At 37.4% G+C, this 14537-nt stretch overlaps 1 protein-coding gene across 1 annotated transcript; it reads right to left on the reverse strand.

The window, feature by feature from the left end:
* Window positions 1–2761: 2761 nt before the first annotated feature.
* On the reverse strand, window positions 2762–14340 carry LOC102212493 (poly [ADP-ribose] polymerase 14-like). The gene is made up of 11 exons (XM_013915404.1): window positions 14109–14340; window positions 13635–13859; window positions 13493–13547; window positions 13182–13328; window positions 9814–9876; window positions 9553–9729; window positions 9292–9468; window positions 8549–9178; window positions 6899–7035; window positions 5807–5987; window positions 2762–3250 (listed from the first exon to the last, which is right to left on the reverse strand). Exons 1-11 carry the CDS (start codon window positions 14334–14336, stop codon window positions 2958–2960), a joined length of 2313 nt encoding a protein of 770 aa, XP_013770858.1. The 5' UTR covers window positions 14337–14340; the 3' UTR covers window positions 2762–2957.
* Window positions 14341–14537: the final 197 nt, after the last annotated feature.

The following is a 14537-nucleotide window of genomic DNA, read 5'->3' on the forward strand; positions in this document are numbered from 1 at the left end:
TTAATTCTCAGGGGCTTTTCTCGTCTCACCTACTCTGCAGGTACTTTAAAGGTGTTTCAGCTGTCAGAGTATAACTCTAAATTATATTTATGTCTTAATATGGTTTTGAGAAAGACATTTTACCAGTAATTATGCTGACAGCAAATAAGGGTTTGAACTTTATGTTTTATCTGATCCGATAGAAACATTTGAGAAAATCTGAAACAACAACAAATATATTTCACATAAACCCATCCATCCATCCATTCGTCCTCTTGCGCTTATCCCTATCTGGACGCAGTGGAGCTGGAGCCTATCCCAGCTACCATAGGTCTGTAGAGGCGGGGCACACCCTGAACATACAGGAATCCCTCCGTGTAAACCTTATAACCCTTACCACACCAACCCCGACTCAACGAGTGTCAGAGGAATGAATCTTAAAATCTGGACATCAGTCCCAGGTTTTGTACCCATATCTTTCATTTTTCTGTCTCAAAGAGTTTATTTTAAGAGCAAACACAGTGTATCTAAAAATTCACAGGGCAAAAAAGCGTTATTGATTTAATCAATTTTGAAACAGTGTAAAATTTTCATGAAGCTACTAAACAAACTCCAAATCTTTTATTATTCACTGCTGAGGAAATTAAACATCTTTCACTTTAATGTGAAACACTACAGTTACTTTTGTGCTCTCATAAGCCATCAGTTACAGATTTTGTCTTGGTCTTCCACATTCTCACATGTAGTTTCAAGTGGTAATCTACAAATATCTAAAGCTCAGACCCCAAACTTTAGAGTTCAATTGAAGTAAGCTTAGTTTATTATGCATGAACAAATAATGACACGGTTTTTCAACATATGGTTTGAATAACATTGTTGAAATGCTCATATTTTAGGTGTAAATTGTCAGAAAGACCAGAAGTGACCACACATAAATTGTATGTCTCAACATCAGCAATGATCTGTGCCTCTTTAAATATGTCCTTCCCATTCAAAGGTGCTTCAGCAGCCCTGCCTACAAGGGCTGGGAAAATCCACCTCTTCTATTTCCATCTCACTCTGCTAAGTAAGGACCCAGACTGCACTGTGGCAGAAGCAGTTACACAAAGTAAAACTTGTGCTGTCATGAGCAGCCAGTTTTCCTTAAATTTAAGTTCAGGAATTTAAACACAGACATGTTTGAAGATGGATTTATGTGCCGTTAATGTTGTGTAGTTGACAGAGTGACTATTTGATTGGCTGCTCAGTTAATAGTAAGTTATATAAGAAGATAATAATAATAATAATAATAATAATAATAATAATAATAATAATAATAATAATAATAATAATAATAATAATATCATTAGAGCAAAAATGTTGTTCAACACAAAACAGACAGCCCCCTATGAGCAAACGGTTTGCTTTGCTTTCATTACATGTTTGATGTCCTATTTATCAAAGTTGGATTTTAGGGGTGGATTTTTACATTTCCTGTGTGTACTTCAGGTGTCTGGTAGAGGAAAAGTGAGTGAAGAGATGATAGCAGCTGTGGAGTTCACAAACCCCTTCAGCTTCAACCTGGAGAATGTCTACATTCGCATGGAAGGACCTGGGATGATGGAGCCAAAGTCCAGGTATTACAGGTGAGTGATGATGAACAACTGTTTGTATAAAATATTTCCACATAAAACCAAAACAGGTTTCAGTTTCACCTCATTCCATTGGATCTTTCCAGATTAACGGTTTTATAACCTCTAAATAGTAGCAAAAGGAAACAAACCCACCTATTTCAAAGGCTTCTGCTTTTTGCTTTAATATTTTTGACGTGTTTGTCTTTTCTCAGGTTGGTCATAGGAGGCTCTTCTCTGACCTGGACTGAGTATTTTACTCTGCAGAGGGCCGGGACAAGCAGGGTGATCGCCACTCTGGACTGTCCTGCTCTCCGGCAGGTCCACGGCCAGGCGTCTGTCACCATCAGCCCCTGAGAATCCGTGAACTTGAAGCTAAATAAACAGATATTCATTTATCCGTTCATTCTTCAGTTATTCTTTTACCACATAGAGGCCTATATTGTCATTATCCAACTCCAGTTTTTCAGCTATATAGCTTTAGCATTGGTGATATTTTTTTCAAATGCTGCAGATAGTAGTAAAATGAATAGCTAGTAGCTAGATGGCTTATATTTTAAACATAGATTCAGTTTTGTAGTAAATGAAAACACAAGGAAGGTTGACTTGCCTTTTTGATATATGGGAAAGCTATCTTTTTGACCCTTTGACAAAGTGAATAATTTTTAGCTCTAAAATTAGTACAAATAAATTTTTGATAATCTTTTGGCCACTAGGGGGGAGAATTACTTCAAAAGAAACATCTCAAGACACAGGCAAGAAAGATTATCATCCTTTGGAGCTATTATCTCATCACTCATGTGTTTAACACTCATTTTACCACAGTTAACATTTTAAACTACTATACCAGATGGTTTGCTATGTTCAGCAGTTACTTGATTATGAACTGAACAAGTTTTCATATGTGTTTGCTTAATTTGATCACAATTTAATTAAATATCACAGTTTCTTTTTAAATGTTGATCACCCACGTCCTCTAATTTTTCCTTTTTCAAGAATGGACCACACAGTCATACAGTAAATCTTTATTAGGGTTATGTGCCATGTTCTCACATTAATTAGGTGTGATTCAAAGTGCTTTACACTTGGCAAAGTGAAGATGTAAGGTGCAAATTTTTGCCAAATAAAACATTTTAAACGGCATGATTGCGTAATATGTTTCCAGTGTTTGTGTTCATATATTTCTACTTCAGTAGCAGGTCAATAATTAAGCATAAAATCAGACAGAATTCAATACTTAAGAAATAAACTTGTAATTTCATTAAATATAATTGTTTGTAATGTGAAATGTGCATATATAAGTTTTATATTTTTCTTTTTGGATTTTTCAGACACCATCATTTGTAAACAGTGGAAAACACTTTTCCTTTACTCTCCCTTGAATGTGATGAGGTAGTCAGGGTACGCTTGGTTGTCATGAAACACAACATACATGCTGGGGTTATACATTCTGTCTACCACACTGTCATAGCGGTCGTGAAGCTGCTGGGGGTCTCGAGGTGGAGGCACCATCATATCCTTTTGGCCTAGAGTGTAGACGCCTGTGAGGACTCGGGCGACGAACATTAACTGAGAACCATCAGCAGCTGGCTTGGAGTAGGTGGGGTGGGCTGAGTAGCTGGCTTTTACAGCAAAGTAGGTCCCACGACCGTATGAAGTTGCTGAGTGTAGGAAGAAAAAAAGAAAGTTAACAATAGGTGATCCTCTTTAAACTGTAGTGACTTGCAACATCAATCACATGATACCCCTCAGCCTCCTGGCAGTAGATCTTTAGGTGTCACAAATACCCTGGAAGTATAAGCTGTAGAACAGAGAATTACTAGTTCGCTATACTGTTACTTTCATATCTTTCACCAGGTGTTTAGACCACACTGTTGACTGTAACTGACATGTTTTATTAGTGCATGCAGGAACATAAAAATATCTGTTCAACCCGATAAGGAATCAAGTGCTGTTATTGTACTAGGCCTGAAAACACCTTCACAGTCACATAAAACACCAGTTTCTATGTGTTTAAAAGCCACAAATGCTTACTAATGTTTAAACTAACACAACCCCCCCCCCACAAAAACAAATCCCTGCCTTCCATGCCATCCTTGAAACATCAGTGTCACCAGAAGTGAAAATAATTTATTCAGCCTTAATATATGAATGCTCTCATACTCACAGTGTATTCTTACCTGCATTGTCCTGACAGTATACAGGACCAAATAGTGTAATACTTGATGGGCTGTTACTTGTCAAAGGTCTATTTGAACACATCCACTCTCATCATTTGTAATTAATAACAAATACTGTAATAAACACTTAAATCTATTCACCATTAGAGTCAGTTTTGTGAAGCGTGGAACATCAGACAACAAGATTTTTAATAGAGACACCTATGGTATCTATTTGACGATCCTATGTCGCCTTGTTTTGTGTTATGGTGTTCATGAAGTGGGTTGCTCATGCCAAACAACGCTTGCCCGGTGGGCGAACGCAGTAAAAAAAAAAAATTGATACAAAGTGGGGTTTTTTTCATGTGCCACTTCATAAGGTAAAAAAACTGATCAAGCTAAGTCTCATACAGGATGTTATTATTTATTTAACAAAAACTAAACCAAAATGCAGAAGCAGTGAATAACAAAACTAAGTACAAGCTATGACTCAATACCTTAATAATTAAACCATCATAAGCAGCAATGACTTTAAGTAGTCATTCCCTGTGTCACTTTATCTAGCTCTAACACTGTTATGGAGAAATTTCGTCCCGCTCTTCTTTAGCACATTGCTTCACTTCATCGAAGTTTGCAGGCATTCATTTATGCACAGCTCTCTTAAGGTCCCACCACATCATTTAAGCAAGGACACTGGGCCATTGCAGCATTTGCAGCCATTCTGTTGTAGATTTTCTGCTGTGCTTGGGATCACTGTCTTACTGCATGATCTATATTGGATATGCTTTAGCTGTCAGACAGATAATGTCACATTAGACTCTTTAGAACAGAGGCGCTCATGGTTTACTCAATGACTGCAATGTGCCCAGGTCTTGTGGTTGCAACAGTTGACACACACCTGAATACTCTAGAATAGTGGTCCCCAACCTTTTTTGTATCATGGACTGGTTTATAACCGACAATATTTTGTGTGTCGGTCCGTGAAATACAACAAAATAAAACCAGTACTGGTACCCCCCCCCAAAAAAGAAGATTTATTCATAACACAAGGGAAAAGACCCAGGGAAACCAAGTTAATGATAAAAAAGATAAAAAAAATAACGATAAAAACGATTGCCAAAACTTCTGTCTTTATAAAAATACTTTATAAAGGGGTCACTTTGGCTTTCATACACTGCTTCCTCCTTTTGGCTTAATTTTTGTTAAATGAATAATGAAACTTAATATACCTTATATATCTTCCTGTCATCTGAGGTTTTATTTACTTAATTTCAAGACTGCTAATGACAAGGTTACTTTTATTATGCCCTGATAACTAAAACCTTTTAATGTAAAGACAATGTTTTTTCTTTCAACATTTAATTGTAACTCTACTTGTTTAGTGTAACTGCCATAAATGTAAATTATTACAATTTGTTTAATTTATTGTGTTTATGTATGTTTTCTATTTCCTTTATTTATTGTTGTTTCTTTTGGGGTAGGGACTATGTTACTTTCTGTGTTGCGCATAGGCCCCTTTAAGAGACGCAAAGGGAAGTTAAGAAAGCATGTGCAAAGAAGCTAACAAAAAAGATTAAATAATCTGTTTCAAAGTGAAGCGAAGATTTAAGAAGAGGTGAAAGAAGTTGGGGAGTGTTTTTTTGTTAAGTATTGTTTAATTCCCTCATGGTTACATGCAGCCAGCGAGGTACAGTAACTGTGTTTTTTTTAACGCATATTTGTTAACTTTGATTTAAATGTTTATTTGTAATATTTATGCATGGTCATTCTTTACGGTTATGTAATGACAGTTTCACTGTGGATTTTATGGTAGTTTGGAGGAGAAGTGTGACGGAAGAATAAATCCATCTGTGAATGAAGAACCATGGTGTTGTGTATTACCTGGAGGGAGTGATATTTAGTGTTTTGCAAATATTTGTGCAATTGTAAGAAGACTCCGGTGTTGACTTTGGTTAGAACATGGTTTTGGCACTGACAGATTGCATGTGGTACTTTCCAAAAGCTTAAGAGATAAATGCTGGCATGTTCTGTAGTTGTGGATTATAAAAAGACTATCACCATTTTGCCCAGCAAAGCGCCTGTTGAATCCAGTTTTCATTATGGAGTCGCAATTGTCCTGGGTCGTCCCGTGGTACAGAAGTTTCTCCCCTGCTCCTCCCTCCTGTGCATTCTTATCAGAAATGAGCTTCTTCTGTGCTTCATAGGCGCGACGCAGATGAACGTTCTGCAAACGCTCAATCTGACAACAGAGAAGAAGGACAAAGGATCAACAAGCTGCCAAACAAGGTAGTCAAGGATATTAATTACATCTGAGGGGTCGTTTTATGCTTATATATTCTCTGGGCCATAAAATGAGGCGTGCATCTCAGGTATGAGAAGCGTCTGTGTTATCAACTGCAATCAATTAATTACTTTAATACTGCAAATTATGTCGTCATCAATTCAGTGGACTTCAGCAATATGGTGGACTGAAACTAAAATCCTCCTAAAATCCCAAATGAATGAATAAATAAATACAATTGAATTAAATAAATCATATCTTTTAAATGGGGAAATTAGTTTGTTTATAAAATGTGACATTGACTGATTACTTGTAACTTGAAATTATATTATGATGTTTTACTCTTCCATTTTATATCTACATTAATTATTTAAATATAATTTATTTATTAATAAATGAAGTTTTAGCTTCTCTGTATGTGGAAGTGAAGCACTGGAACAGGCTGAGTGAGGAACTGAAACAAAGTCCCAGCATGACCACTCTGACCGGTCGTTCTCACCCACTATTTACACAGACAGTGTGTATATACGTGTACGGGTGTGCGCATGTATGTTCATGTATATTTGTGTCAGTATATGTTTATATGTACATATATCTGTAAATATGTATATCTCAACAAACTGTGAGGAAGAATTTATGATAGGATATGTCATAAACATGAAGTAATAATAAATAAATAATGGGGAATTACTGTGAATAATATACATAAATATTAAAGCAAGTTAAAACAGAAATATCTGTGTGTTCCACTTCACAGTTGCATAATATTTCATTAATAACATTTAAGAAGAATAAAGTAGTGATGAAGCAGCATGCGTATAATAAGACAGGTAATATAAGTAGAAACTGATGCAGGGAGAGCCACCCACCTTCATCACAGTTTTGGTGACAGTTCGTTTGAAGGCCTCCTTCACTGTTCGGTACTCTGCAGAAGAAGACTCCAGGGGAATGACTGTCATATTTTCACTGGCAGCCATGCTGTCCCAGTACAGAGGGAAAGTAAAGTCTGAAAGAGACAAGCATATATAGCATATACACGAGAAGACACAGAGAGAGCCTATGCTGAGATTTATTTTTTGCTATTTACTACAAATTTTGCAGTAAATACCAATCAACAAACAACAAATCGAAAAATCTATATTTTCATGGGATGGTCTGTGAATAAAACCAAAATGAAACATGTAATAGGGCCTGTCTGACAATAACATAACACTGCTTCTAAATTAGACATTTAAACATGAAATAACAGGGCAATATGATCCTCAGTTATCTGCTGATGTGGGATTTTTATATTTCTTGTTTAAAAATGAACTGTTTATGCTTACTTTCATAATGACTTTTGCAACCTTCTTTACTTCAAACTGTTTTTTATCACTCATACACGTAGTGTCTTGACGGAGGGTTGTGGGTTGCGTTTCACACACCCCTGTTTCATACCCCCACATACATCTGCCGGGTACTGGACAATTCTTGGGCGCCTGGAGCTCAGGAACTTGAGCTTTTTTGCTCGCACCACAGTAGCTGGCCCCTAGCAGGGTCAGTTACCCATTGCCTATAGTACTCTGGGACTCTCAGGGCTCTAGAGTGTGACCAGTTTGGTTGCATATGCACCTTAGTTTTTCCATGGTGCGACTAAAAAAAATCCTAGGTCGCACCGGTGTGACCAGCCATTCAGTACAAAAAAATAAAAAGTGTCCGCAATTCCGAAAGTCTCCGTGTGGTCAACAACAGACACACATTATGCCCATATTGTGGTCTAAACCAATCAGAGATAATCGGGGCGGGACCTCTGTGATTGGCCGTGGTCCAGATATTCCTGTAGTCCTTTGCGTGTGTGCGTTTGAAAGTGCAGGTGAATAGAGGTGAGTAGCTTGAATGAAGGGATAAAATGACTTCCGACAAGAAAGCCTCATTTCTGCTGTTTAATAGTGAAGAAATTTTAACTTTTTAAAATTATGCCAAATTGTGAAACCCTTAGATTATGCCAAAGCACTTTAAGCACAAGCACTTTTTCAGTAACTTATCTTTCTTGTAGAAATGTGCACCAAATAAAGAACTTTGTGTTGACAAGATTATTTACAAATCAATACTGTCTGTATGGACAGCAAGTAAAAAAAAAGTGAACATGTAAAACTGTGGGGTTAAATGATGTGGTTGAAAAATTTGGGTGCGTTTAACTTTTGTGCTGGTGGACCTAAGAAAAAAAGTTAGGCGCACCAGTGCAACTGAGGCAAAAAGTTAATCTAGAGCACTGCATTTATGTACCTGTGCATTTGCAAATTTCTGTGTACCAGCTGTTGTATGTTTGTTTTTCTTACAGGTGCAGTAGTTTGCTATACATTATTCATTTCTATTTCTACACTGTCCTTTCATTAAATCTTGATTTCATTTCATTGAAATCACTTTAATAAATCATTAAATCAAAATCTTAACAATTGTTTGTTTTAACTTTATATTGCTCTCAAGCATCAAACTCTAGTATCAGTCAGGCTCTTTACACAACACTGAGATCTTCTCACCTGTCAGATTCTCAAGTCGCTTTAGCTTCGTTGTCTGTCTGTTCAGTTGCTGTGTGGCCACCATCATCTGTAGATTAACCTCCCATACGAGTCCCTGTGCGTCTGTTATTCCTTTTGTTAATTCGTTGTTTTCCAGTTGGTGATTGGCTGTTCTGGGAAGTCTTTCCCAGTTTCCGTTATGTGCCAGGATGCACCAAACAACTCGATGGTACAATTCCTCCTCCTCCCTGACTCTCACCTCATTAGCAAGACCCATTAACTGACACTGATTCATTTTCTGCATCACTCGGGTGACCCCGCCTTTTAGCCCGCTCACTGTTAGGGCGCCAGACTGATCTGTTTGCATGAATAAACCCTCAGACTCCACCAGCTCCTTCAGCTCCATCATGTCATCCTGGTCGAGGGGTTCCAGTTCCTCCTTTGAGAAGGTTTTACTGGAGCACTGTGTGTGATATTGATGCTTCAGCTTTTCCATGGCATCGTCAACGTCTTTTTTGGAAAGACCCAGGAACGTGAAGACAGACTGCTGAATTGTAGAGCTGATTTGGAGACTGCTGAGGTAGGCACTCACAGAATGAGGAGGCTGTTGTTGCTGTACTTGAACTGGAAGTACTGGAAGTACTGGAAGTACTAGAACAAATCAGTAAAAGTTTTCAGTAAAATAATTTTGAATCAGTTTTTATTTTAAAAATCACTACACTAAATAATCACACAAAATGTCAGTTTGTGAATATTTCTGTCACCTCTGTTGATGACAGCTGGGGAATACATCTGCATCGCTTCCTCTTTAAAAGTCAAGAAGACATCGATCTTAATCAGGATGAGACGGATGTCGGTGAGGCTGGTCATGATTGATGCAGATGACTTGATCCCTCGAAGAATGGCTCCTGCTACAATCGCAGGATCCAACCCTCCAGCTCCTGTTAAAACACCCCTTGCATTTAGGTGTGTGTGTGTGTTTCACAACAAACAGAATAAATAGAAATGCCAAACAAGATACTTACCAGCACACATGGCAGGAATTGCCACTGAGTTGTATTTATGAATTTCACAATAACAAATGATACCACACACAAGTTGTTCAATGAGGACCTCATCCTGTTTTCCATGCACGTGTAAAATAGTTTTACATGGGAAGCTTCCAGACTGGGTCTCGAAAATTTGTCCTCGATTCACTTTTGCTGCACAGAAAGTGATGCAGGAAGCATGAGTGAGAGTCAGATAAGTAAGATGAGAAGGTAAGTAGCAGCTTCTCTTTTTCTCACCTGCTTTCAGTTTAGTTTCCACCTCTGGTCCAGCTACAGTTAAGATGTCTTTGCATACTCCATCTGTAGATGACGAAAAATAAGAAAATATATATTAAAGGTCTTACAATCTGTCAATAAAGGCAAGTTTGTGAAGCTGTGCTATATGCTAATCTTGTTCTAATTTTACCATGCTAACACAGCTAATCAGCACCAGGACTGACTGGTGATGATGGTGGTTACTGACCTTTACATAACTATTGCCATCCATTTTTTTAGTAACATGCCGACTTTTGCTACTGTAAAATTTTCGGGCAAGTTGCACAGTTGGTTAACAAATAGATTTCGATTTGTTAGCATATAATAAAAATCACAAAAGCCAACCTTATAGTAGCAGGAAAGGAAAAGTTAGGGCTCCAAGAAGTCTAAGATAATCTTATTAAAATGAATATGTAGTGCCTATTGGTTAAATACTGATATATTTATATATTTAATAATTGTATTTAATTAGTAAGCACAACTTTGGATCAACAGTAGACAGCAACAACAATAAGATACTTGATGCCACAGTATTATTTTATGTTCCCTTTTGTGGCACAGTTGAATACTTGCAGTGTAGTATCAGACATTCTACCCATTTAATTTCTTAGTCTTGCTTCCTGCTTACAGTTACTCATCAACCCTATTTCCCCAAATCAATCCACATACATTTATGAGAATTGGTATTCTAAGGTATGTAAAAGGTTAATCCTTGCCAAACATGCTTGGCTAGAAATCAAACGATACTCACACCGAGTACACACTACAGGCAGCATACCTGTTCACCTTTGTTCCCTGCCGGACTGTCACTGAGTCACTTATTTTTGTTACTGTTTGATAATCTCAGTCCTGATTGCTTTCCAGCACCTGTGCCTCAGAGTTTTGCATTTTGTCATCCACTAAGCTTGTTCCTGCTGAATATGCCTAATACGCACTATGGGCTTTAAAATGTGGGCCGTCAGAGCCCTGTGGCCAAAGTTGCAGACCTATTTGACAAGGACACCCTACTATGTTTTAATGGCTTGACACAGAAATTTGGCATTCCAACCAAACATTTCTTCAAATCAGAAGCTTCATTTCAAAAAATCAAAAATCCCTAACATTGCCCACTCTAAACTCATTAGAGGACATAGCAATAAACCATCAGCTGAAGAAAGGTTTAATATCCCGTTTTTACAGCAACCTCAGAGATGGCTCTCAAACATCCTCAGAAAAAGAAAGACTCGCATGGTGTCAAGACTTAGAGTGTAGAATAACTACAGAGGAATGGCAAAAAGCCTGCTTGAAAGCCCAAACACAATCTATAAACACCCAATTTAAACTAATCCAGTAAAAATGGCTAATGAGAACATATATCACCCCAACATTATTAAACAAATTTGACCCCAAAACTCCGGACATGTGTGTTAAATGTGGGAAAAAAGGCACACTGATGCATTGCCTGTGGGAATGCTCAGAAATCCAAAAGTTTTGGAAAGAAGTTTTAGATGTAATTGCTCATATTAAAAGTGTCAAGCTGAATCTATGTCCTAAACTATGCATCCTAGGAATTTTCCCCACTGAAATTCGGGGATTGTGGGTTTTTTTAACCACAATCTTCTGCCTGTTACAGGCGAAATATAGCATAGCCAAATCATGGAGATCCATTAGTAGACCACACTTGAGAACTTGGTTGTCGACACTGTCAAAATCCCTTGCTTTGGAGAAACTTACGTCTATGATAAAGGGTAAACATGCTTCCTTTAAAAAAATGTGGGGAAAGCTTTTGTTATTTTTGGAAAGTGAGGAGATGATCGATAGTGAACAGAAATGACTATATCCATTTAACCTGTATGGGAGAAGTAGTGTTGCAGCTGTTAAAGAGAACCTGGGGGGCCTGCGAGTGCTGGGCTGTTCAATAGAAGGACAGGAGAAGAGATGTGAAATTAAATGGACTGGAACTGAAGAGGACACAGCTTATCATTGCAACCGTTAGGTCGGATGCCTCTCTAACTGACTTGACACCCTTGGACTAAACTTCAGCCCGAAGCACTGGAATAATGCAGTTAAACCTAATGTCTCACTGTGTTATACCTGTTTTTTTCTGGAGCACTGTCTGTTAACCCTTGTTTTTTTGGGGATTTTTTTGTTTTGTTTTTGTTTTTTGTTTTTTGTTTTTTTTGGGGGGGTTGTTTTGTTTTGCTTTGTTTTACTTATCTATATTTTTTTTTTTTCTGTAATAATATCTGAATGATCTACATGGGAGAGTATGTATAACTATATCTATGTGTTTCCCCAACACTGTTCATACACGATGTACATACATTACTATTATACACTCAAATTTTTTTTTATTAATTTCCTCCTCTATTTTATGTAAACTCTCTCTTCCTGTTGGTTAAAATGTTGTTGGAAAAGCAATAAATAAAAAATAAATCTTTGACAAGAAAAAAAAGCACTATGATTTCACATATATAGTTTCACACATATAATATGTAACTGCTGGGATGATGACATTTTTTATATAATTTGGATCATTTTTTTTATCTTGTCAAGGTCTGTGTCATTGTTGTAAATTGTTTAAGATGTAGATTATTTATGTTATGTTACTTTATGTAGTTATGGTGCTTTTATTGTGAAAGTCAAGCTTGTTTACAAGTCTCGCTTTTTCCTTTCTGGAAGTCGGGGAAACACCTGTAAGTGTGGAGCAAGAATGAGCCCGTAATGTTCTTTATTGAAAGTCACGTTAAGTACAATGAACTTTAACTACACGCTTAAAAGGAAACCTCTGAAGAATGGTGACTTATTCATTTTTTGCAGCCAACGAGGTATTTATTGGTCTATTTTCTTTTGTTGTACAGTGTTATTTTAGGCGCTGTGTCTTACGTTGAGCCTTTATGTTGTTAATGCTGTGTAGTTTTCACGGTGGCTTTGGAGAGCAGTCTTCAAATAAACCAGTGACAGAAAACCAATTGCGTTGGTCTGTGCTTCGAGGGAATTATATAATATGTGAAACTATAACCATGATCAGTACTAGAGCCCAAATACAAAAAATTATCTAGTTTTGCTGGCCCATGTGCATTAGAAAGTAGTGGCATAATTACTTATGCTGCTGGACCATGACTATCTATTGTATTTTTGCTGAGTATATATAATTATATGGTTTTTAGCTAATATACGTGACCTACTGATAATGCCAGATGAAAACTTTGATCTTCAAAGATTATATTCATATGGGCATCCCCATTTCTGTGCAGATATTAATGAACAGCTGTAAAGAGTTATGCTACCATTGTGGATAAAAAATATTTTACAGATGCAACTGGGTTGTCTGCTCACTACACCTTCTTGTTTTCCCCAGTTTCACCTACCAAGGTCAAAACTTTTGAAGTTGGTTGTGTTCACCACAACATCTGTAGTCTCATTAGTGATGTCACCAAACACCACGTGTAGTTTAACCCCATTTCCCACTGTCATGATGATGTCATCTAGGTCACTGGTAAGGGACCTGAAGATTGCTGAGAGGAAGAAGACCACACATTAGCTATTGTTTAATATATTTAATCTGATGACTGAGGGTACTAATGAAGATGGTAAAATATGACACTGGCTGAATGCTTTTTATCTGCTCACTATGCATTAATATCACATACTGAAGACAGTCTGAGTAGTGCTAATTTACCTTGGCCTCCCTGGTTCATATTTAAGCTGAGCTGTTTGTAGACATCATGATAGCACTGTAGATAAAAACACAGAATAACATGATAGATAATTGATTCCTGCATGTTACAGATCACATACAGGACATATCAACTGACACTGACCTCCTCAGAATCAGGGTAGCCAGGTTTAATGACAATGTGGATGTTTGTAAGAGATCCAGAGGATGCAGATAATCCAAACTGGTGAATGATGTCAGTCAACACTTGAATGGCTTCTCTCAGCGGGTATTTTAAAATAACACCTGGCCCAATGATTGGAATGGCCACTGAACCCAAATTCTGCTGTACACAAAGCTCCAGACACTTCTTCAGACCGTTACCAAGAGCCTGCAAATCAAAATTTACATATTTTTAAACAATGCTTTCAAACTGTTGGATTGCACACTGCAACAGAGCACACACGGAAAACTGTGAGGATCCACAAAAAAGTTCAGTTTGGTTGCATAAATCTTCCATTGCAGTTATCTGGTTTGTGCATTAATATTTTCGCATTAATTTAGTATTTTATTATCTTTAATTATCTTTTCTTTTGTGTTTTCCATCACCAGAAGTGTTAATGAAAGTCCTTAATTTTACCTGAGCACTCCTTCCTCTTACTCCGTCCCAAGGCAAGCACTCAATGAAGAAAATCTTGGAGCAGCCCAGAGATGGAGGTGCATCAACCAGCTGAACATCACCAGGGGCGAGGGCACAACTGGCTAAGACTGAATCAAACTTTAACTTTAATACATTCCCAGCTTTGGCCAACAAACTGTTGCCAATATTTGTAGAAGTCAGCTGTTTGTTGAGCATGGGGACCACCATAACATCCACCTGCAGAAATAATATTGAATAACATGAATGTTGATATTTTATTTTGGGACTATGGGAAATAGAGTTGAATGGAAATAATCAAACCTGTTCATTTTCTAAACTGCTGAGTTTGATCTTCAGGTTTGTTCTGTTGATTGCAGAGTTTCCAACTGTGCTGTACATGCTGCTGCTGTAGCTGAGAGATCTAGGTGT

Source organism: Pundamilia nyererei, unplaced genomic scaffold, assembly GCF_000239375.1.
Source record: "Pundamilia nyererei isolate P.nyererei 1_Seehausen unplaced genomic scaffold, PunNye1.0 scaffold00298, whole genome shotgun sequence".
Taxonomy (NCBI): Eukaryota; Metazoa; Chordata; class Actinopteri; order Cichliformes; family Cichlidae; genus Pundamilia; species Pundamilia nyererei.